Genomic DNA, 26,020 nt, shown 5'->3' with positions numbered 1-26,020 from the left:
CTTGTCTAACCAGGGCAAGGGTATATTTATGAAAATTACTTGGGGAGTGATAACACTTTTATGCTTCCCTTTAAGTAACATTAACAAGATACTTCTGCACACAAAGATAGTTACAAAGAAATATAGAACCTTGAGATCAAAAGGAAGAACAAGATAGTCCCATCGGTAATTCATATCTCAAAATTTCTTCAAGAGGTTTTACCCTCGAGAAATAATTATTTAAGGTAAAAATCATAATCGTTTAAAATAGAAATAGTTATTGTTGTCATTTATAAGTGTTTTTAAATAGCAAAAAATATGTAGTAACAGAGATCCTAAATTATGGCTAAAAATTCTATCCCTCGTCCAAAATTAAACCCTGATAATAATAGAAACTATAACAGTGACAATAATGTGTCCAGCGGAATTCTTAAGTAATTAATGTACTCTCTATCTTCCTTCAACCTTAATTCAGTGGTGAGTTTCGATTCTAGGGAGATAATAACCAACTAGCGGTACTATTATGAAAATAATCATTTCTACCAGGCATGCATTTAAGATGTTTGAGAAAAATCTCTGAACAATGATTTAGCCAGCTGTAGAAGGCGCTCCGAATTTAGGAATTGATAACTTTCAGTTTGGTTTTGGGAAGGGAAAGGAGAAAGCTAATTATTGAGTGCCTATAGAATTTAGGAGCTTCACAAAGCAGTTCAGCTCATCTCACAACACACCCATTAGATAGATTATCAACTATTTTATAGATGAGAAAAGTATTGTTCAGAGAAGTTGAGTAACTCACTCACAGTCACATAGCTAAGTGGTAGGCAGAGCCACCGAGGTCGGTCAGCTTCCAAAGCCTGAGCCCCTTCTACCACATGATATATATACGGTACTTTACAGGGTGGTGGGGGTGGGGGCAGTTCTAAACCTTTTGATTTCCTACCTTCAGGGGCTCCTTTATGGATAGAGAACTTCAAACTTAAATTGTATTTATTTAAATAAGAAAAATGTGCTTTATCTTTATGTTTTGACAGATTACAAAGACCCTAAATACTGTTAAAATTGCAATCTAAAAGAAATAATTAGTATTGATTTTTCAAATAAATGCCAGGTCTGAACTACATATCTTCAGAATCACTCTGAGTTGCTCAATACTTGTATAATTTTGCAGGAAAATGATTGGAATTTCTTATTTTTAGTATTGTTTTACAAAAGTCAACTTTGAACTTGCAATGAGGTGAGACCTTTGAGGTTATCTGAGAAAAATAACTAAATTCATGAAAACAGAAATCCATCCAGTTGTGCACACACATACACACATACATTCACAAATAAGATTAATATGAGTAAAATATAGTTGCTAAGCATTTGAAGAGTCTTCAAATTTGTGTATGTTTGTTAAACTTTTTGGACAACCAAAGTTAACTGGTTTGCATCCTAATAGGAAATCCTGCCATTAGTAAAAAAGGTGAAACTTAAGAAAACAGTTGAAAAGGTGTGATGAGCTGTGATTTCTCCACTCCTCAGTTGGCATAACCCCACATGTCCTTGGAATCTAAGGCTAACTGAGATAATAAAAAAAAAAAAACGCCATTGTACTCGTTTATTTTTTGAAATTCCTTTAAATGTATCTGCTACCATCAAACAAACTGGATATGTTGAATTTGTAACTGCTTGCCCATGAGATATTTTCTTTTATCAAATATTTTTAAAAGATTGATTTTGAAAACCAAATTTTAAAACTTTAAAAATTTTCTTAATTGTGCCTAAGTTGCTGAGATTTATCTATCTTCTGTTGAATTCCAAAAGATGCCCATCAAATCTTGTTAGTTCAGACTCCTAAGCATTTAAGAACATGTAACCTTAAATTAGGCCCAAATTTATAAAAATAATATAGCACAAACAATGGTGGAAATGTCAATGATCCCTGAAAAGACCTTTCCTGTTCAAAGCAAAACACTGTATTAGACAAATTTCATCTTGTTTTTAGTTTTGCCCATCACCACAAAAGCTACTTATTTCTAACATGTGTAAACTGGAAGTGATTAATACCTAAATTTAACTGAATTTCATTTTTTTAATGGAGCTTTTCAGGAAAAATAAAAGCAGATCTTTTTTCTAAATAGTTGATTATATCAAATTCTTTGTTCCTTGAATGTTATACCTTTGGAAATATAGCCGTCTATTTCTAAAGTGGGAAATCTTTCCCAAACTGCTTCTTCCTGAAGGTTCTACATTCTGCTTCAAAAGAAAAATAAGCACCACATGTACTCACCAGCAAATTGGTTTCCCTGATCATCACCTAAGTGCACATTTGGGAATAACACCAATTGGGTGTTGGGCAGATGTGGGGGGTGGGGGTGGGGGGCATGGGCAATATACATAACCTAAACTTTTGTACCCCCATAATAAGCTGAAATAATGACAAAAATTAAATTAAAATAGTAGCTCGAGAAAAAAAAAATGCCAGCATGACTCAAAGCCCTTGACATATCACTGGAGTAAATGAGTACTATAACAATGAGACCTGTGTTTGCAATTCTATCAGCTTTTACCTAGCATGATGACTATCACACATCTTCAACACTGGAGTCTTAGAGAGAGTTTGATATGTTCTTATTGGTGAAAGAACTATTTTGACTATCATCAGGTATCTGAATATTGAGTGTTTCTGGCGCTTGACACTGTCCCTATACCTTACAAGGTGTTTACAGGTGAAATAGGAACCTTGTTGTTGGCACTCTGTGAGCTTAATGATTCCTAAGAACTCACATGAACTCAGCAAGTGAGATAGAAATATGGCATTTTTGATTATACTGATTACCTGCTTTGTGATTATTCTTGCAACTTCCCACTCTTGCCAGACCCCTGATGACTTTGTGGCTGCCACTTCTCCAGGACATATCATAATTGGAGGTTTGTTTGCCATTCATGAAAAAATGTTGTCCTCAGAAGACTATCCCAGGCGACCACAAATCCAGAAGTGTGTTGGGTGAGTAAAGCCTCAAAAAACACATTTAGATTTCAAGATTATGCCATGAGACTAGGACATGTGAACTGTTTACTTGTATTAACATCTGAATTATTTTAATAAAATTGAAACTCATATATATTTTAAGTTGTATAAGGTTAATCTTGCAATCTCACCTTAAAAGAGAGATACATCAGCCCTATATGCATAATCAAATAACTTCCATGTGCAGAAGTAATGAATGTTTTTCATTAATGTATTTATTTAGATTTTGCCTTAAAAAATTAACTCCTGAAGTCACTTGAGGAGACACTGTAGCCTGTTCTTTACCACAAGCATACATAGCCCATTTGTATTTCTATCAATCACATGTATTTTGTTTTAAAATGGATCTATTATTTGATGCTTTGTTTAAAATAGACTACATTTTTTTCCCATACTAATATTTTTGTCAATGCTGTATTCATTTCATTCTTGAAACAATTTAATTCTTTCATGATAAATTAAGACCCTCCTCAACTCAAAGTGTTTCTTCTTCCTTGATGAACACTTTGCATCGAGCAATCTTAACTACGGAAAAGACATTTGGCACAGTATAATGTGGAAAAATAAAGCTAGGTGGAGGATGTTGCAGATAGATTTTTTTTTTTTTTTTTTTTTTTTTAAAGGAGAGCAGGATGTTTGAATTCTAATTTCAGTTTGGGGACAAACTAATTTTGTAAACTTAGGCAAATCACTTAAACTTTTTGAGTTCCAGTTTCCATTTTCTCATTAGTAAAATAAGGGCCTGGATAACCTCTGAGGACACAGGCAGCATCTGCTTCTGTTGCTATGGCAATGTGATCCCCATGCTTCCCTCTAATTCTAAAATTCTGATTCTATCTTGATGTTTTTGTGTATAAGTTTAATCTCCTCTTTTCTCCTACCTTTTCTTTCCTTATCAAAAAGTATTTACATATTTACTAAGCCCTCTGAGAATGCTTTCAGATAAAATGTGATCCCATGTCACACTAAGATTCCTTCTTAGCATTCTCCTCAGAAAATGGGCATGTTGAGCTATTGTCCTTATAATTGTTGATTAGCAGGAATATCAGGAAATAACAGAAAATAATTCATGAAGGTTTTCAGAGCATTGCATTGGTACCCAAAGGATGATTGCAGAGTTTAGGCCCACAATTGTAGGACAACAATTAGGGATAGAAAAACACTAAAGAATTATTTGATCGAACAAGCAAATTTCCTCTGGGGGGGAAAAAAAACCACTGAATTGAAAATCTTTTACTTTATTGTCACTCATCAAGAGAAATAGCATTCACCAACATTGAACAAATACTTATTAAGTGCCTACATTACCGGGGACCTATTCTAGGCACTGGAGATGAAGGTGAATACATCAAAGAGGTTCAGACTCTAATGGAGTTTACATGCAGGGGACTCTGAAAATGCTATACAATCTATTTGTCAGATAACCTATATTCTTTCTCTTGCCTTCAGTTCTCTTTTTAAATTAAAATCTTAATGTTGATTTGCCAAATTTTATGTTTAGACAGTCCACAATGATGAGTAGTAATAGTCAAATAATCTAATTGATCAAAACTTAATGAACTAAAGAAAATATTAGAATATCAAAACCCTGAACAATAATATTCCCCTTTATTCATTTAAAAAATTTATTGAAGCCTTATTATGTATAAGACATTATTCGTAATCTTTTGTATACAGGAGTGGATGAAATAAAGTTAACAGTAAATCAGTAATCAAACAACTCAGTGCTCTGGAATGATCATAGATCAAGAAGTAAATTGGAAATGCCCTGTGAATGTTGAAATGCCTCGGAACTAAAGTAGCACACTTTATCTAGGAGAAGGCTGTTGGGCTTTACCCAGAGCCTGTTGAAATGTAATTCTTAGGAGACTTATCTGGTCTCCAATCACAGCAGACTAAAATCAAAAAACTAAAAGCTGGGCTTGTGAGTCTAAAAAGCAAGTACTGTGACAGTAATAAAATGCTGACCTCTAACTACAAAACAGAACAAAAATCAAACGCATCTTCCTATTGCAGAATGCTAAACTGCATGTTCAAACTGATCCCAAAATTCATGAAGAAAAAGTTAAATCCCGGACCACAGACTCCATTTAAGAAACTGTGGGTCCTTATATTACTTTTTATGAAGATTTTATCAAACATTATTTTAAATAAAGTGTAACTTCTTCAAGAGGTAAGCTTTGCCCACCTAGAAATTGTTATAAAGCAGAGATGTAGATAAAATGAGATAGCATGTCTATAGAAGAGTTATGTTCTAATTTCAAAAAAAATACTTGTTTCTCAACAGCTTTGAAATATCAGTCTTTCTTCAAACTCTTGCCATGATACACAGCATTGAGATGATCAATAATTCAACCCTATTATCTGGAGTCAAATTGGGGTATGAAATCTATGACACTTGTACAGAAGTCACAGTGGCAATGGCAGCTGCTCTGAGGATTCTTTCCAAATTCAACTGCTCGAGAGGAACTGTGGAGTTTCAGTGTGACTATTCCAGCTACGTACCAAGGGTTAAGGCTGTTATAGGTTCTGGCTACTCAGAAATAACGATGGCTGTCTCCCGAATATTGAATTTACAGCTCATGCCACAGGTAGGTTTAGTTCTATCTGAGGAATCTAGCTGGGGAGTTGCTTTTATTTTAACCTTTCTTTCTCTTCAGTTATAGAAAGGATACACTCTCATTACAGATGGCATAGTGGAAAAGAACTAAGGGAGTAGTCACCTGTCAATCTGTCAGGTCCAGTCTGACAGCGTTCAGCTTGATTTAGATAAGACACAAACCTCTAACGGCCTCAACTGCCTTGTTTCTGAAATAACATCAGTCAGATGCTATGAAGAAAAAGGGGCATAGGGGTCAAGAAAGACTTCTCAAGGGGTGACAGCCTTAAACTTGAACAAGAAGGGATGCCTGGGGAAGATGGGGGAGGGGAGGAGAGTATCTGGCCAAGAAATCAGCAAGTGCAAAGTTGGAATGTCCAACGAATAGCAAAAAAGTCAACCTGACTAGATCAGTTTGAGCACAAAGGAGCATAGTAAGAAATGTATTTGTACAGGTAAGCAAAGACCAGGTCATATAGCGTATTGTAAGGCACAGTATAGTTTGCATTTTGTTCTAAGTATGATGGGAAGGCTTTGAGCAGAGACTGTAGAGTTACATATCTTCCTGGAATGTAAGCCAATAATAAGAAATTAAGCAAAAAAGATTTCTGAAAATCCAAACCAGATATTAGAGCACCCTGCATGAAGTTCTTGCACATTACTCTGGGTCAAGCAACTTCCCTCGGCTTTCATTTTGAGCTTACTTACCTTCGTATCCCACCACCTTGTAACTCTCTAAGTCACTGCTCTCTAAGCTCAAGGAAGATTAGAAGCCAAAATTTGAAAAAGAAAAAGGCTTATAGTCAGATTATCAAGAATTTACCATCTGATAGAAGTGAGCAAGTAGAAAAATATATGTAACATAATGAATGTGTATAAGAATTCAAAATATACAACTTTTTGGAAGTAGAGTAAATAAATACATATACCCGTAAAGACCCTCAGAGTTCCATTATAGCATAGCCTAGTGGAGCTGGTAATGAAAACTTTAAGTCCAAAATGAAAACTCAAAAAGAATTATTCCCCAAACACATCAGAGATAAGGCTTTGGCTCAAAATTTCTAGACTATGTACAATGCTAGTTAGGTGATAAGTAAGAAAAGTAGACTATTTTAACAACTTCAGCTAATATAAAAATGTAATTTCTCTAATAGACAACATAAAAGGAAAGAGGATCCTCTACAGGTAACACTGAGTTTACAGAAGCCAGGCTCAGACAATGCAGCCAAGCACAGCAACATCAAATACTGGGAAGGCAACTCAGGTGTAGTGAAAGTCCACTGTGTGTTAGTATCAATTTAAATTTTTCCTTTAATCTTAACAAGCATCCTATAATTTTACAAGTAAAGAAACTTTAAGTAACTTTCCTAATTTATTGAGTCAGGATTCTAACAGTTTGTCTGGCTTCAAAGCCTGTTGCCTTTCCACCATACCACATGGCTGCTATAAGTAGTAAGAAAAAAATTGCTGAGCAAATGACAAGTTGCTGTTGCATCTATAGAAGGTAATAATTCTCCCTAGAATAAAATCGCCACAGTTATAAATCAAGTGAAACTTTGCACACATTATTAGGTAGGTTTTTCAAAATGCTAATGCTTATTTGACTAGATCAGGGATCAGAAAACCACAGCCTGCAGACTAAATGTGGCCCTCATGCTCTCGAGTTGTCAAGCCAAGAATGGTTTATACATTTTTATAAGGTTGTAATAAAAAATGCAAAAAAAGAAGATATGACGGACACCATATGCAACCAACAAAGCTTAAAATATTTTATGTCTGGTCCTTTATAGAAAAAAATTGCTGATGCCTGGACTAGAAGCTTATTTGACTGGATAATTTTACCCAGAAGAAAACCACCAGGATTGTGATTTAGACAAGATTTTGCACAGCCTGGTGTCCCCAAATGCATTTTGCTTATTTAATTGGCTGCATTTTTCCTATATTTACCTCTAAGTATTTAAGTAATATTCATTATTGACCCTGGCCAGAGATAGAAGATAGATTCAAATGAATTTAGAGGTGTAAATGGAGATAGGAGATAGAGCCTGAACCTTCAGAGGGCATATACTATACAGAATATGAAATGATTAGAGAGCAATGACTCTAAACCATCCTTAGGTGCTAAGTATTATGACTTAAGCTATTTGTAAAGTAGGAATTCATATAAGGGGAAGGATGGAAAAGAGCAGAGAACTTAGGAAAATGTTATGGAAACTTGTGGAAATCAAACAGGGAACCACCTATTTAAGCAGCCACCTGGAGCTCATCAACACCGTAACTAAAAGATTCCATTCATTTCCAGGTGAGTTATGAATCAACTGCAGAAATCCTGAGTGACAAAATTCGCTTTCCTTCATTTTTACGGACTGTGCCCAGTGACTTCTATCAAACCAAAGCAATGGTCCACCTGATTCAGAAATCTGGATGGAACTGGATTGGCATCATAACCACAGATGATGACTATGGACGATTGGCTCTCAATGCTTTTGCAATTCAGACTGCAGAAAAGAATGTGTGCATAGCCTTCAAAGAGGTTCTCCCTGCCTTCTTCTCAGACAATACCATTGACATCAGAATCAATCAGACACTTGAGAAAATCATGGCAGAAGCCCAGGTTAATGTAATTGTGGTATTTCTGCGGCAATTTCATGTTTTCAGTCTCTTCAATAAAGCCATTGAAAGGAATATAAATAAGATCTGGATTGCTAGTGATAATTGGTCAACTGCCACCAAGATTACCACCATTCCTAATGTTAAAAAGATTGGCAAAGTTGTGGGGTTTGCCTTTAAAAGAGGGAATATGTCCTCTTTCCATTCCTTTCTTCAAAATCTTCATATGTTTCCCAGTGAAAATAACAAACCCTTACATGAATGTGCCATGCTTTTGTCTGCCTGTGCCCATGTCAAGGACAGTGATTTGAGTCAATGCATTTTCAACCATTCTCAGGGGACTTTGCCCTACAAGGCTAACAAGGAGGTAATAAAAAAGAACTTCTTCCTGAGAAATGACTTCCTCTGGGATTATGCTGAGCCAGGACTCATTCATAGTATTCAGCTTGCAGTGTTTGCCCTTGGTTATGCCATTCGGGATCTGTGCCAAGCTCAAGACTGTCAGAATCCCAACGCCTTTCAACCATGGGAGGTACTAACTCACACATCCAAGAAAATCCCCTACCATCATTTTCTCTATTTTTCTTCCTTGCTTCAATTTGCAAAGATTTATATTAACTTCTCTTAATCTTATTCCTTTTATAAGTAAACACCTGCAGTGTTTAAATAACCTGCCTTACTATCCTAGCTCTTTATTCTTGAAAATAATAGAGTTGTATTTTACCTTCACCTCCTATTCTGAGCCACCAAAGTTATGTTCTTTTATTTCCCAAGAAAATTCTGTTGATGGTGCTATTTTCCTTGAGTCATATAGATGATCTCTTTTAATGATGTTAACAAACATAGGTTAGAGCAGACAAGTTTAATAATCCTTTTTGTTTTTACTAAATATGATGGAGATGGAAACTAAAACTAGGAAGTACCAGAAATATGACTACAGTTTGGGTCTTCTGGGTATATGCCCTTTACTTTCCACTATGTCTCTGGTAGTTTATAATCCCAACACCTGCAGTTATGACTCTCTCAGTTAGGGTGGTCTCTGTAGGATGGCAGTCTTGTTCAAGGGAATGTTGCTAAGTAAATTATGATATTCCAGGTTTAAAGGTACCACTAATTGCATGTAAAAGAAGTTTTTCCTGGCCAGGAGCGATGGCTCACGCCTGTAATCCTAGCACTCTGGGAGGCCTAGGTGGGCTGATTGTTTGAGCTCAGGAGTTTGAGACCAGCTGGAGCAAGAGCCAGACCCCGTCTCTACTAAAAATAGAAAGAAATTAGCTGGCCAACTAAAAATATATACAGAAAAAATTAGCCGGGCCTGGTGGCGCCTGATGCCATGGCACTCTAGCCCGGGTAACAGGGTGAGACTCTGTCTCAAAAAAAAAAAAAAAAAAAAGAAGTCTTTCCCTTTATTCTCTTTGATTAGTTTGGAGAAACAAAGTTTAATGTGGACCCATTGAGTGAAAAAAAAAATTTTTTTTTTTGAGATAGAGTCTCACCCTGTTACCCGGGCTAGAGTGAGTGCCGTGGCATCAGCCTACCTCACAGCAACCTCAAACTCCTGGGCTCAAGCAATCCTACTGCCTCAGCCTCCCGAGTAGCTGGGACTACAGGCACGTGCCACCAGGCCCGGCTAATTTTTTCTGTATATATTTTTAGTTGGCCAGATAATTTCTTTCTATTTTTAGTAGAGACAGGGTCTTGCTCTTGCTCAGGCTGGTCTCGAACTCCTGACCTCGAGCGATCCACCCGCCTCGGCCTCCCAGAGTGCTAGGATTACAGGCGTGAGCCACCGCGCCCGGCCAGTGAAAATTTTTCATTGTGTTTTCTTAAATGTCCTTGAACAAGACATTTAAAAGTAAATTACTTCTTTATAATGATAAATTTTACTCATTAGAAACAAAAATCTCAATAATATGTATTGAAAGCCAAACTTGTTTGTTTGGCAGAATCATATCACAAAAATATATATATTTTAAATTTGTAAGAGAAAAGAAGGTAAAAAGGAATATGACTCAATTCTTCTGACCATATAAGTAGATATCCAGAACAGGTTATTTCTACCTTGTCATTTTTATTTTAAACACCCACAAACACAAACTCCAATGTCTGATGTTACTAGCTTACATTTGGGAGGATCATGTGATGGTCAGAGGGTATTTCAAATTGCTCATTTTAAAACTACTTTTCACCTTGTAAGTGCAAAACCAAAAATCTTGTGAAGAGGTAAAACTAGGGATTAAGACCATTTTTAAAAATTAAAACTCTCTTTTAAAAATATATATTTATATGTCTAATGATTTTAAGATGCCTACTTGAAAGCATTCTCTTTGTACCGTAAAACTTTAATGAAGGATTGGTAAAAACTACAAATTATCTTTTTAGATCACCATTCTTCACTATACTCCAAATTTAGTCAGACATTTTCTACATATTTCAATAGTTTAGCCTGGTGCATTGCAGAAAAACACTTTTCACTTTCAAAAGTGGACTATCGCAACGAAACCACTATATGGAATTTTAGAAATGAGAGATGGTGAAGGAGAAATGGAGAACTGTCATAGAGACAGATGGCATGAGAGAGAGAGAGAGAGAGAGGAAGAACCTCATAAGGAAAAAGAAATCCAAATAGTAAGATCCACTGAAGATCTGGGAAAGCATTTTACATCGGGAACAAGTCTCAAACATTTTGAGGAAAAGACTTGAGAAAGCATAATCTAAGCGGAGTCTTCTAAAATGTTTTATTTAAACACTAGGAGCCTGGGGTCATTCTTTTTGCCCCCAGAGTCTGTTAATCTAGAAACAAACAGAAACATATCAGGAAGGAGGAACAGTGGGGCGACTTGCTCCTTTGATCATGATGTGAGTGAGCCACATCTGGTCAGTGCCATATTCAGAGGGACAAATAATGCAAACAATTGTATTTTTATGAAAAAATCTCCATAGACATTAAATTTAAAAGATCAAAAACATTTAGTGCCCCTAATCAAAGATACAATCCTAAGGATTCCTTTGTCCCCCAGCAAAATTCACTAATATTTAAATGATACTTTCTGAATGATTTTAGATTCCAATAATTTTAAAGGGGTTAGTTCTTTCCAGTGTTTGAGGGTGTTACTTTGGCCCTATATTTATTTGGTGATATTTCTGAGCAGTATTCAAACAGATTTTTAATGTTCCCTGGATGTGTATGAGGATACTACTTCCTTGCTGTGATTAGTAATTTGTGTTTTCTTTTTTGTTTTCCTTTATTTTTGATGATATATAGGGTAGTAAGTGATGTGTGTGAGATGAGAGAATGTCTAACAGTCAAACTTCTATTCACGTATTTATTTAGCAAATATTTGTTGAATGTCTCAATGTTCCAGGCATTGTGTTGAGGGTTGAAGATGTAGGAACAAGACAAAGTTCCTTCCCTGAAGGAGTCATCTGTCCAGTGGGGTATACAATCAAACATTTAAGGAGCTGATTACAATGTGGGATGATGATACATTACAACGTTTTATATAAATACAAGGGAGCAAAGAAGCACATGACTGAGGCAGCTAATCCAGTATTAGTAATTCAGAGAACATTCTCCACAAAACGTGGCATCTATGGTGAATATCACGGACAAATAGGAGTTAGCCAGGACAGAACTATTCCAGCAAAATCCCAGAAGAGAGAGCATGACATTTTCAGGGGACAGAGAATAGTGCCATAGAAATGAAGTCTTGCATGGAAGCTGTAGACAAATAAGACTGGAGGAGTTAGTGAAGGACACATTACTAAAGCCTTGACAATCAGGGCATCGCAAACTTTAATGTGCAGTTGAATTGCCTGGGAGTCTTATTACCATGCAAATGTTAATTAAGTAGCTGCACAGTGGGACCTGAAAGTCTGCATTTCTAACAACTACCCAGCCCAGGTGATGCTGATACTGCTAGTACAGGGACCACCCTTTAACTATTAATAGAAAGGTTGCAAACTACATTTTAAGGTTTGTACTTGAAAGAGTAAAGGGGAGCCAATTGAAGATATTTTTAGGAAGGAGAGTGATGTGATATGTTTTCTATCATAGAATAGCATTCCAATTGTAGTGTGAATTGATTAGAGGAACACAATACTGGAGGTAGAAAAACCAATTTGGTAATCTGGGCATAAGATAAAAATGTCTGTACTACAGATGTGACAGTAAGGATGGAGAGATGTATACTTGGATATTTAAGAGGAAGGATGAAGAACATGTGTAGATAGATTGGATGTAAAGGATGACAGAGAGAAGCAAAGATAATGCAAATGATTTCAAATTTGGGCAACTGTGCAATTTATTGAGATGAAAACATAGAGGAAAGTGCAAGTGTGGTGGGGAGAAGAAATATTAAGCATTGCATTTTGGAGATGTTGAATTTGAAGAACCTATGAAACATATAAGTGTAGCAATGGTGGTTGCATATTAGTCCAAAGTTAGGAGAGACATGAGAGTGATTTGGGAGTGGTAATAATAAGAAGAACAAATAATTTTTAAGGCCTATGGTTCTAGGTACTGATATACATCACCTCTAATCTTTAAAATATTAGGGTAGGTCCACAGGACTCATATCCTTTACACTCTATCTTAAAGAAGTGGTAAGAGAAAGTGTTATTGGTGGCCATTGTAGCTATTCAGAGATGGAGGGGACCTCAACAATAAAGGTGTGGCTCATGGTCACTCACATAGTTATCAATGAAACTGTCTCAGCCTTAGATCACTGTGCTTTTTGCTATAACATGGAACACTTCGAAAAAGAAAAAGGCATATTTTGGGCACCAGGACAGAGATGTAAGACCTCTGCTGTTTTAGTGGCATAGATACCTCTTTCCACAGTAAGCTTACTAATGGAGATAGAGCAGACATCAGCACAGCTAGGGAAATGGAGAACAATGTCAACCATAATACCTTAATTAGTGTGGCCTCCAGGCCTTGTGTTCTTAAAAACAGGGCATTACTACACACAAATGAATAATATAATAATTTAAATGCAAATCCCATTCTCCGAATTTTGTAGTGTCAACTTACAGTGAACTTCAGAGTCTCCACGAAAAGCAACAAATAATTGATAGTAAAAGTATTTTTAGTAGCTTAATAACTGGGGTATTAATGTTCAAAATTTACCTTAATCCAGAGTAAATGTTCTATCACACTTAATGAGGAATGAATGGACTGTTTCATTTTCCTCAACCCTCTTTCCTGTATATGTAAGTTTATTTACATTATATAATGTTATCATTTACAGAACATATATGTGTCAGAACTTTATCCTGTGAAACCTAATTTAATGCAGGAAAAAACAGGTGGAAATTATTGTTCAAACACAAGAGTGGAAGAGGATATGCTCCCTAAAGAACTGAGTTACTGGGGCTTACATGTGCATATTGCTTAAGGAAGGAACAGAAGAAAAACCTGTACACAGGTAGAAGTAAGAACATTGACGGTAGGCCCTTAAATATTCTTTTATTTTTGTTCCTTTATTTTTTTCCTCCTAGGTAATTGCTAGAATAAAATTTTGTTAGTTAATTCCACCACATTAGATCTAAAATCCTCCTTCTTTAAAGTAATCTAATTAAGTTACATTCATTAAAAGAACTAGGAAAACTGTGGCAACATATAATAAAATCAATACACACACAGAGATTTTTGCTAAAGTGATATTTGGTCATTGATATGACTTTCAGGCAAATAGTACATTTGCCTTAAAATATAACTTGATATTCTTATATTCTATTGACAAAAATAAAACATTCATAAAGGATTAACTGAAAAGGACTAGAATAGGATAATTCTATTCAAATAGAATAATTTCTGCCTCATTCGATAGATTTTGCAGAAGCCACATAGAGCCATAGACTTATGTAGTGAGTGGGCCATTATGAGTGCGTTCAGAGAGGCTATGTACTTGGCCATGCTTAGAGATCAAGTTAACAGCGGAGCCAGAATGGCAGCCTGTTCCCCTACCTCCTACTCTCGTGCTCCTCCACTGCAGCACAAGCTCAATATGGCTGCCCCGTTTGTCAATAAAACATTTCCTGCCCTAACTGTATCATATACCAGTTCTCACTGTGCATATTGAGTAGCAAGACAAGTAATTTTTCAGACATTACATTTCTATCCTCCCAAGTTAAAAAAATTATTTTATGAATTAAATTAGAAATAGAATTTAGAGATCACTTTATTATGTACTCAGTCATTAAAACAGACTAAATAACTATTGGAGGTAATAAGATAGAAAGTAATCGTAACCATCAAGATTGCACTAATGAGAGAATCAGTGTTAGAACCCAGGCATCTGCCCGAGAGGACCCATTCTGAAATGGGACAATGTGAATAAATGCAGATGCTCAGAGTTTCAATTTTATAGGCTAGAGAAGCTGCCATCCCTAGAAATTAACTTGCTTTCTTAAACTCATATAACAAGACTTTGGCAGAAATGAAACTGGAACCCAAGTGAAATTTATTCTCAAAATTGTTGCCAGGTGGTTAAGAACCACTTCCCCGCACCCCAGAATCTTCTTTCTTTCTTATTTTTAAGTGATATTTATTATAAGGCAGTGTTATAATTAGTATAATAGGTATATTTACAATGTTTATAGTCAGCATTTGTTTCTGTTTTTTTTATTATAGTTACTTGATGTGCTGAAAAATGTAACATTCACTGATGGAGGGAATTCATTTCATTTTGATGCCCATGGGGACTTAAATATTGGATATGATGTTGTGCTCTGGAAGGAGATCAATGACCACATGACTGTCACCAAGATGGCAGAATATGATCTGCAGAATGATGTCTTCATCATCACAGACCAAGACGCAAAAAATGAGTTCAAGTATCTTCAGGTAATTGTGTTGTAGGCTATATTTTAGCATCCAAGTCCATTAGTACCTCAACTGCAAAAGTCATGACCCCACCAGGAACCTCTAGTGATCCTCCTGCCCATTCACTGTCCCCACCTTCCGTCCTTAAATTCCATGGTCAACTAGTGTAATGCTCCCTTGTACCCTCAATTCTCTTGCTTCTCTCTCTCTCTTCATCTTACTTACTCAACAAAAACATAATCCTGACTAAATTAGCTCTCTGCCTAATCAATGTAGCCCCTACATTAATTCCCTAATCAATGTAGCTGGCGCGCGCACACACACAAAAGGAAAACGAAAACCTTGCTGACTGGTATCACTTTAAATTCATGATCTGTAACCTCCAGTGGGCTCTAAATGCTGCTGGGCAATCAGACTATCACCCTAGGCCATTAACTCTCCCACCTTCTTAGACGACTATTTTATATTTTCTCTTCTTATCTTTGAGTTCAATACATCTTCCCCAACCTCACGTTCCATTGACCCTGCTTTCTATTATACTAACAAAACTGAAACAATCAGAAGAGATCTCCGGTGTCCCCGTGCCGCCACCTCTGTGCCCGTACCTCTGCCTTCCATCTGGCCCTGTGGGTGGACTGTCTGCTCCTAGCTCAGGTCAGTTCCTGTACTTCGCTTCTGGGTCCCAACCTCTTTCACTTATCCAAGGATATTGCTCTGGCAATTTCACATTCTCTCCGGTGTTCTCAATTATTCTCTCTTCTGCATTATCTAAGGGTGATATAAATATGCTGTCATTTCTCTGATCTTAAAAAAAAAAGACACTCCGTTGTTCCCCCACATCCTCCTCCATGTAGTAATACTACCCATTCCTCTATTTCTCCTTATAGCAAAACTTCTGTTGAATACACTCTCTGGCCTCAATTTTTCTCCTTCCATACTCTTTTGAACCCTCTGCAATCCATCCAAATTATTTCTGTCTAGCTCACCAATGTTAATAAATCCAAATATCATCTTACTTCACTTATAACCTAATTATTCTCCCCTCCATAAATACTTTCCTTATTTGCTTCCATGACAGTATAAGCCCTTAATTTTCTTCCTATTTCTCTGGCTGCTACTTCTCTGTCTCCTTTGCTGGTTCCCTGTCATTCACACTACCCCTAACCACCTGGGTGCTCAGGGCTCAGAACCGCTCCTCTTTTTGTCTACACTTTTCCTTAGTGATCTCACCTGGGCTCAGAGCTTTAAATAATGTCATTGTACAGAGGAGTGAGGACTCCCAGATTTTATCTTCTGACTTCCAATCCAAACAAATACACAACTGCCTAAGTGACAGCTCTACTTGGATGTCTAATAGTCATCTTAAGTTAATGTCTCCAAAACAAAGCTCCTGACAAGTCTCTTCCAAACCCACCCCCATTTCAATAAATGGCAATCCCCTTCTCCTAGTCACTCATGAAAAGTCCTGCTGGAGTCCTTGCCCCACCTCTTTCAATCATACTCCATATCCAGTGAAAGTTTTACTTTCAGAATATGTCTTGAATCTGACCACTTTTTACTCTCCAGCCCACAGCTGCTACAATCACTTCTCACCCAGATCATTGTATTAATAGAAGGTTGCTAACTGCTCTCTGCCTCCACTCTGACCCCTTTAGTCTGTTCTCAAAACAGCAGTCAGAGTAATCCTGTAAAATATAGTGCTCTGCTCAGAACCCTTCCATGGTATCCTATTTCTCTCAGGGTCAAAGCCAATGTCTTTATAAATCCTACAGGAACTGCCCCTCCCACTTCCCCTGTACCTTCCTGACCTCATATCCCACTCTCCTTCCCTACTGTCAACCCCTCCTGCAATCTCACAGGCTTCTCGCCCTCCCATGCATACCTTCCCCTCTAGCTCAAGGACTTTGCACCTGCTGTGTCCTTTGCTAGTAATAATTTTCTCCGTTGTTATGTGGTTAATTGTCTCACTTGCTTTCTGTCTTTTCTAAAATGTCATCATCTCAGTGAGGCCTTCTAGTGACTTTCTGAAAGAGCTAATTTCCATAATTTGCTTATAGAAGTTATTAATGTGACAAAACTGTGTTCTTCCTAAAGCAGTTTCTCCATCTGAAACATTTCATATATTTAAGCTTGCTCATATTCCTTAAGATGGCAAAAAAATCTGTAGTGTTATGAAAAAAGACCAAAATATTATATAGTAAGTATATCTTTAAATTAAGTCAAAGATAATTAGGATAATTTTTCTTAAAAATTTATTTGGGATTTCTTTTCACTTTTAATATAGCAAATTCAATCTAAATGCTCCCTGGAATGCAGTCCTGGACAAATGAAGAAAACTACAAGAAGTCAACACATCTGCTGCTATGAATGTGTGAACTGTCCTGAAAATCACTACAGTAATCAGACAGGTAATTAAGTCACATGACATGGACAGTGACACACTTGAACCATTTCTCTTAGGCTGATTTTTCTATTGCGTGACTTTTATTTTGGTTTATTTTTTCACTTGAAAAAATAAAAAAGCTTCCCCTGCTCCTGCTAAATTAAGTTCCAGTGAAATTTCATTTTATTGTGGAATTTGCTCTATTATACCAACAGATGCACAACCTATAAATAATAGAGATGTAAAAATAACTTCATTTCCAAGGGAAAACGTCATTCCCTCACACGTACTTTCTCTCTAGCAACTCTTAAAGCAGTGCAAGTTCTCTGTCAGTTTTGTCCAGGTATCCCCACACAGATGTGATTGGCTTGTAACTGGGGCACAAAAAGTACAAATAAGTAAATGTTGAATTAACTAAACTGATCATAATAGAGACCCAGAGGCACCTGGAGTTAAGATATAGGTATGCATATCCTGGCGATCTGATTTCTACCAAAAGGCAAAAGTTAAGCATAAAAAGAAAGAAACTTCTGTGAGACAAAAGGGGCCAACTATTGACAGAGATGAGATGCTAGTAACTGATTGTTTGCCAACGCTCTTTAACAATTTGACAAGATCAGAGCAAAATACACAATTTAAAGTACAAGAGTGAGGTCAGCAGCCTTAAGTGCCCTAAAAGAAACTTTCAGCACTTTCCCTGGAGTTAAGCCTACTTTAAAAGCATCATACACCCTTGTTTATTGCAGCATTCCTATTCGTCTTGTATAAAAGAACCCCAGAGCTGGAGTAGTCCCAAACGCTTATTCTTTTTTCTTATTGACTTCAAGCAGAGAAGGATATCAATGAAAATATCTCAATATTCATGTTCTATCATTGTTTCACAAAAATGCTGTTTATCCCAATCCTGAGAGGGACTATGCTGCTTAAATAATCAGATAAGGAGGAGGGTAGTTTTTCAGGCAATATGGTATCTAGCAACTATCTTCCAAGTGATAGAATAAAAACACAAAGAGTTATGTAACATTTATTTCCATAAAGATGCTCTGAAGTCTTCCAAGGTTCTATGTGGGCTGTCTTTTGACAACCAGGGCAAGTTGCCTCCAAGAACAAGTGTAAAAGACTGCAGACACCTTGGAGAAAAAGCTAGGAGTTGGGGTAACCCAAAAGGACATCATTTGCTATTCTTCTGTACATCTCTAGCACATGGCTCTCATACCTAGACAAGGCCAACAATGGTCCACTGAATGAATGAAATGACAGACACTAGCTACTGTTAAGGGGAAAACAGAAAAGAATGAATATTTGTAGAGCAAAAGGGTTTGGAAAGAGGAGGAGACTAGAAATATCATAAAGTGAATAAACAGAAACACAATTTTACTTTGAGGTTAATAAAGAAGAGAATGCAGAAACTAAAAAGTTGAATGGGCAGTGTGGAGTGTAATCAGATGAATGCCTTGAGCAGGGCTTTTGGGAGCAGTTGGGACCCACTGTCTTTAGGGGGTTGGAATGGGGAGCAAATGCAATCCCACTTTCAGAGACTCTAACATCAATTATTCATGCTGCCCTGCAGTCAGAATCAGCATAATGCTTTTCAACCTTATCACTGCCAGTGTGAGAGGTTCAAATTCCCTAACCTCTGGGGAGAAAAATAAACTTTAATTCTTCATCAAGTGTCATTGATTGCAATCTTGTATTATCTTGCTTTTTAGAAAGAGACTTGAAGCTTTTAGGGTGACCCATTCATATTGGGTCTTTTAAAAGAACTGCAGCCTTAGTCATAATAGCAGCACCCATGTATCTCTGTGTGAAACATTTTAGATCTATTATCTCCATTGTATGCAGCACCCCAATGAGACAGTGTCTTTCTCTGAGAGAGAGAGAAGAATTTGGAAATAGGCTCAGAAAGTTCAGTTAGCTTATTCAAGATTACAGGAATCATAAGTGGTAGAGAAAGGAAAAGGACTTAATCTATGCCTGTTTCCAAAGCCCTTATTCTCTCTCTCTTTTTTTTTATTTCAGCATATTATGGGGGTACAAAAGTTTAGGTTACATATATTGCCCTTGCTCCCCTGCCCCCAAATCAGAGCTTCAAGTGTGTCCATCCCCTAGACGGTGCTCATTGCACTCATTATGTATGTATATACCCATCCCCTCCCCGCCCCAACATCTGCCCGACACCCGATTAATGTTATTCCTAAATGTGCTCTTAGGTGATGATCAGTGAAACCAATTTGATGGTGAGTACATGTGCCAAAGCCCTTATTCTTAACAGAGTCCCTGAACTACCACCTATAATAGCAAGTTCATAAGAGGCTAGCATCTATCCTGAGTATATTAATTCCCTGAAGACTCACAGCCCAGCTGGCATTTTTCTTTCTCTTTTTTCTCTTCTTCTTTCCCCTTTCACCTTTATCCCTTCTCTCTCATTTTCTTTGGGTCTGTGCATGTTTTATTTTAATAAGTAACCAATAAGACAATTATTTATATCTGTTTTCTACTCAGGACTATTACTGAGGAGGAGTCTCATTTCCAGTATTGTGGACCTAGTTTAAATGTTTGCAATGTAACCGAATCACCTCTCTCTTTTAGATATGGATCACTGCCTTTTATGCAACAATGAAACTCACTGGGCCCCTGTAAGGAGCACTACATGTTTTGAAAAGGAAGTGGAATATCTCAACTGGAATGACTCCTTGGCAATCCTGCTCCTGGCCCTCTCCCTACTGGGAATCATATTTGTTCTGGCCATTGGCATAATATTTACAAGAAACCTGAACACGCCTGTTGTGAAATCATCTGGAGGATTAATGGTCTGCTATGTGATCCTCCTCTGTCATTTCCTCAACTTTACCAGCACGGGCTTTTTCATTGGAGAACCACAAGACTTCACCTGTAAAAGCAGGCAGACACTATTTGGTGTAAGCTTTACTCTCTGCATCTCCTGCATTTTGATGAAGTCCCTGAAAATTTTGCTAGCCTTCAGCTTTGATCCCAAGTTGCAGAACTTCCTGAAGTGCCTCTATAAACCAATCCCTATTATCTTCACTTGCACAGGTATCCAAGTTGTCATTTGCACACTCTGGCTAATCTTTGCAGCACCTGCTGTAGAGGAGAATGTCTCCTTGCCCAGAGTCATTATCCTGGAATGTGAGGAGGGATCCATACTTGCATTTGGCACCATGCTGGGCTACATTGCCATCCTTGCCTTCATTTGCTTCATATGTGCTTTCAAAGGCAGGAAACTACCTGAGAATTACAATGAAGCCAAATTCATAACATTTGGTATGCTCATTTACTTCATAGCTTGGATCACATTCATTCCCGTCTATGCTACCACATTTGGCAAATATTTGCCAGCTGTAGAAATTATTGTCATTTTAATATCTAACTATGGGATCCTCTGTTGCACATTCTTCCCCAAATGTTATGTTATTATTTGTAAGCAAGAGACTAACACAAAATCAGCCTTTCTCAAGACTATTTACAGTTACTCTTCCCACAGTGCAGACGGACTTGCCATGAGTCATGCTTCACTGGACTCCATTAACAGCAATATCGCAGTGGCCAATCCCAGCTCTAGCGGCAAGTCTGCAACCTGGCAGAAAGGCAAAGATCTTCAGGCACAAGCCTTTGCGCACTTGTGCAGAGTAAATGCCACAAGTATTTCTAAAACTTTGCCTCGAAAAAGAATTTCAAGTATATGAATGAGCCTTAGGAGATGCCATGTTCTGGAATAAAAAACATTTCTAGGGTTTCTGCATCTAATATGTGCATTTACTTCCCCAGCAAATGTCATATGTATTTCTTCACTGCTACCATCTTCACCAAATCTTGGTTGAACAATCACTCTGTCCAACCACCTATTTAACAAATAAAATGGAGCCTTCAACTTGAAACTCCATTCTCTACTACATTCATCAGCCTCCATCTCTGCCTCCTTCCTCTCAGGCACATTGGTAAAGGTTTCTTTTCTATTTGAAGTCATCCCATAATATATTATCCTTATTCCATTCTCTCTCATCTCTTCTCAGATCTCTTTGTATAGCTTCTCCTTCTCCCTTGAACATCTTTGCCTTTCCCATCCACTGCTTAGTGAAGCTAAACAAGCATTTGAGCAATTCCCAAGTGCCAAGGGATGTGCACAGGGCACTAAAACAGTATTGCACAATGGCATTTAGCCCCCCTGGGAGATGATGGGGGCGTTTAAGAGAAGACTAAATAAAGAGTATGACATTTAGGTGAAGCCCTGAAAGAAGAGTAGGAATTAACCAATCAGAGAAAGTACAGAATGGTATTCTAAATAAAGGGGGAAAGCCAGAGCAGCAGCAAAAAGTGTGACAAGAAGGTGTGTTCAGAGAACTACAGTCACTTTGGTATTACTAGAGAGGAGTCCTCTCTGGTGTGCAGAGGTTAGGTCATGAATGAATGCCACAGACTTCAGTTTTTTGTGAAGGAACTTAGGTCTTTATCCTGTGGGCAATGGGTGGCCATCAAAGTGTCTGGCAGAAAGGGGACAGGCAGCTCAAAGTCTCATTTTAGAAAGATCACTCCAATACAAAATGGAGGATGGAGTTGCCTTAAGAGAGGAGCAGGATCTGTACCAGGGAATAGAAATGTATGTATAATTCGAGCTATGTAGAAGGCAGTAATATGTTAGAGGTGGTCAGTGAAGGATAAGTTACAGATGTCTAATTTGGCTTACTGAAATGTGGTATGGGATACAGAAGGGAAAGCTAGTTTAGAGTAGTAGGTGGGATGCTGAATTTGAGGTGCCTGGAATAATTTCACGATGTATCAAACATTCATATGGACATAAGACCATGAGCTCAGGGGATGTTGGTCAGGCTGGTGATAAAGATTTGGATGCCATGCTTAAATCCTCCCATCTTTATAAAACAGATAAACATAAAAAATAACTTTGTTCCCCAGTCTTGGCTTTCTCTTTAGCTGCCACCCTCTTTCTTCCTCCCTTTCACAATTGAATGTTTAGAGGAATAGTGTCATTATTGACTTGTGACCTAATAGTTCTGAGTTTACTAAAATCTGTTTCAGCACCACTCTGTTGAAATACTTCAAAGAAAAGTTATCTGTGACCCTTTTTTACCCAAATTGAGTGATCATTTTTAAATGTTTATTTCCCTTAAATCTTAATGGCATTTCTTGTCTAATTCCTCCTCATTGAAATTCCCCGTTTTTCCCTCCCTGATTTTTTAATGCCTTCAATGAGTCAAACTCTTCAGTCTGATACCCTGGTTCTACTCTGATACCCTGTCCATTAAGTTTTGGTCTCCTTTGCTGGTTTGTCTTCCTCCACTTGACCCTTTAATGTGAGTATTCTCCAGAGTTCCATCTTCAACCTACATCTCTTTTCTCACAACACACTCTCCTGATACAATACTGCCCATCTCCATGTCTTAATTTGACTCAGAGAACTCCCAAAACCACATCTCTGGCCCAGGTCACTCTCCACACAACCTACCTGCCTGTCCCACTGACATTTCAAAGCAATATGGCTAAAATTTAATCCATTTTTTCCTTCTCTTAACTCTCTTCTTCGCTTTCTCCTCCTGTTTTCCATTTCTCAGTATGTTGTACCACCTTTAGACTAGTTGAGTCCGTGGGATTCATCCTTGATTCCACTGTCTGCTTCACCCCCCTATACCTTTAATTCATCACCCGTCTTTTATTTTTTAACACCTACATTTTCTCAAAGCCTTGCCATGTTCTCTATCCCTGTCATCACTTCCTTAATCCAGGCCTTTATCACCTCTTTCACAGATTGTTGCAATAGCCTCCTAATTTGACTCTGCCTTCAAATGCTTTACTCTAAACACAGGGGAGATCTGGGAAATCTTGCTAAACCTTCTACTCACTTCCACTAGATCTCTCCCTATAGTAAAAACCTCTTCATGTCGTTCAATTATCTAAAAATCCACAGTAAGTCAAAACTCCTTATCTTGATACCCAGGCTCATCAAGTGTAGCACCATCATCTACTCCTTCCTGCCTGCTTCAGTGCCCTTCAAAAATGGCAAATTGCTGGTACTTGTCCATCCCCACATGCGGCTGTTTTATGCCTCAGAGCTAGGCTCTTCCCTCTGCCTTGATGGCCTCTCTACTCCTTGTCTTCCTAGAACTCTCTAGCTAAATCCACCAGACACGATTCAGGTATCTCCTCTTCTATGAAGCCTTCCTTTCTGCCCCTGTCATAGCAGTGTAATCTGCTTTTATCTTAATTTATTCAACTAACCCTTACTAAGTGCCTATATGTCCAAGGCATAATTCTATGCATAGGGAAAATAAAAAAGATAAATGACAAGTTCTCTGCTGTCAAGGAGTTTACATTCTAGTATTTTTACTGTTTTGCTTTGAGGAGTCAATCCTTTAGTAACAGCTCTCTCAACTGCTCTTTCCTCCACTACCACTACAATCATCGCCACTAATAGCACCCCAATTTAGGCTCTTATGACTCATATCTCTCCTGTTAAAAGATTCCAAACTAGTTACCTACCCTAGGATTCATATTCTAATATATAGAATGCATCATTACAGTTCAATCTTTTGCAAGTTCATGCCAATACTATTGTTCTTTTGCTCAAAGAAATTTAATAACCTCCCATTGCCTTTAGAATTAAGTTAAATTTCCTTAACTTGCTGAACAAGACCTTCCACAGTCTTACCTCAGCATAAACTGAATGTTTTTTAAAAACTCAGAAAACAAACAAGATATTAATCCTAGTTTACTGCTTGGTCTAGATTTATTCACAAACAATGTAGTAATAATATCTCATAAAATTGTTAAGGGGGATAAAATATTCTGATGTACATGAAAATGTTAAGACATGATTATTCTGTTTGTGATTTCACTGACTCAGTGCTCTGTTGATATGAAAACAGTTTCTCCTATTGACATGAGGGCAAAGCTGTATGGAGAGTTTCCAGATTCTTGAGTGTGGTCACACAAAACAAAATCCCACTACTGTTGTGCCAATAGAACAATAAAAGACATATTGTTTCATAAGAGTTGTGAGTTTTACTACAGTTACATAGCTTTCAACAATTGTTCCAGAGGAAAAAAAATCCTATTCAATATAAGAAATTAAGTTCTGAATTCCTTGAACCCACAAAGCCAAAACTAATCTTTGCCATCATGTAAAAGGAACAAGTAAGAAAATGACTATTTTACTTTTCATTTTGCTTTTAACTTCTGAAGTTCTTAAATTCAAATAGATGTAAGTTAAATGATTTTTTTGCTCTTCTTGGAATAAATAATTTCCTTCGTTTTTATTACAAAGGCAATAAGTATTATTTTAAAAATAAGCAAAAAAAAATGCACAAAAAAGTACCAATAATTCTAACCAACCAACAATCTTCCATTACATAAGTACACAACACTTTACAGGTTGTCTTGACAAAGTCCAAATCATTGTTTAGATAGAAACGTTTCCTTTAGTCAAGACAAACTGATCTAGTGGAAAAGCACTTATAATTCAGTGTCAGACTAACTCATATAGTTATCCCCTTATCCTGCCCACAGAGACACACATAGTAAAATATTTTGTAGTTAAAATGGGGAGTGGGGGAAAAATACACATTGCACCACAGCCTTTACTGGCAAGAAAAACCAGAAACCAGTCAGCTTGGGTGAGAGAATCTCAAGAGCAAGATCCAAGTGTAGCTCTTATCTGTGTGTCTGGGTTTTGTACAAGGCTGCCCCAAAATTAGTATTCCATAAATACTGAATGAGTAACGTTAACATTTTCATGAGTATTCTTGAAATCTGTGTCAACACAGTAACTCAATGACTGTTTTCCAACCTTTCCCTCTGATATTAGAGTCTCCACATCTCCTTAAGTGTCTTTAATCCAAATCTTCAGATAGCCCCCTACCGCCATTGTCAGCAAAATAAGACTTCCAGAAAGTTAGAGTAGAAAACAATTAATTGCATAGTCCTCAAAACTTTGGAGAAAGGAAGATGTAGAAAAAGCATATAGACAATTAAACATAGAAGTGAAAAGTGGAGGTTCCACTGTGACATGAAAAAGAAAGGAGTATGCCCACCCCTACTTCTTTTCCCCTTCTTGCTGGCCCTATGTAGAAACGGAGCAGCCACTTTGGACCATGATATGGAATCTTCAGGAAGATGGCAGAGCAACAAGATTGAAGAAGACTTGTTCTCCAACACTCTGGATCTGACTTTTCAGCTCTGGATCCTTTATGCTTACAATATATGTAACAATAACAAACAGTTTGATAAATTCAGTCTGCTTTAATGAGTGGCTAAGCACAAAACCAAAATGAAGAATTAGAAGAATCAGAATCAATACAGCAAGTAGATGCATTCACATCCACGAGCCACTTGTAGGAAAATCTCAGGTGATTGAAAATTCTCACATTTCATAACTTCTCTTATTTTTCCTGGTAAACTGGCAGTACATTTCCAGCCAAAATCAGATTAGTAGGAAATGAAATTTTTAGACCTAAAAACAAGTTCAAACACATTCTCATTTCTACATATAGCAATTTTTTCACATCTGTAAATATGTGGACTTGATCTGTTTTTCTGCTTGTTAGACATAGAAGGACATGACTAAAAAATATACAA

At 37.2% G+C, this 26,020-nt stretch overlaps 1 protein-coding gene across 3 annotated transcripts; it reads left to right on the top strand.

Annotated features, from left to right (window-relative positions):
* The first annotated feature begins 2,710 nt into the window (after positions 1-2,710).
* On the top strand, positions 2,711-21,179 carry GPRC6A (G protein-coupled receptor class C group 6 member A). Of its 3 annotated transcripts, none has more exons than XM_069488406.1 (6): positions 2,711-2,971; positions 5,283-5,586; positions 7,897-8,736; positions 14,842-15,054; positions 17,318-17,441; positions 20,006-21,179. In XM_069488406.1, the coding sequence occupies exons 1-6, from the start codon at positions 2,778-2,780 to the stop codon at positions 21,118-21,120; spliced, it is 2,790 nt and encodes a 929-aa protein (XP_069344507.1). In that variant the 5' UTR covers positions 2,711-2,777; the 3' UTR covers positions 21,121-21,179. The 3 variants fall into 3 exon arrangements, with proteins under 3 accessions (XP_069344507.1, XP_069344509.1, XP_069344508.1); XM_069488408.1 differs by having other exon boundaries at positions 2,734-2,971; positions 7,897-8,208; XM_069488407.1 differs by lacking the exon at positions 14,842-15,054 and having other exon boundaries at positions 2,734-2,971.
* The last annotated feature ends 4,841 nt before the right edge of the window (positions 21,180-26,020 follow it).

Source organism: Eulemur rufifrons, chromosome 15, assembly GCF_041146395.1.
Source record: "Eulemur rufifrons isolate Redbay chromosome 15, OSU_ERuf_1, whole genome shotgun sequence".
Classification (NCBI taxonomy): Eukaryota; Metazoa; Chordata; class Mammalia; order Primates; family Lemuridae; genus Eulemur; species Eulemur rufifrons.
This window is presented reverse-complemented; position numbering and strand designations above follow the sequence as displayed.

Bases quoted from the DNA above. Each gene is read 5' to 3' on its own strand.
- GPRC6A (XM_069488406.1), top strand. From the start codon at position 2,778: ATGGCATTTTTGATTATACTGATTACCTGCTTTGTGATTATTCTTGCA. The intron at 8,737-14,841 runs GTACTAACTCAC...TTTTTATTATAG, and splicing joins ACGCCTTTCAACCATGGGAG to TTACTTGATGTGCTGAAAAA. The intron at 15,055-17,317 runs GTAATTGTGTTG...CTTTTAATATAG, and splicing joins ATGAGTTCAAGTATCTTCAG to CAAATTCAATCTAAATGCTC.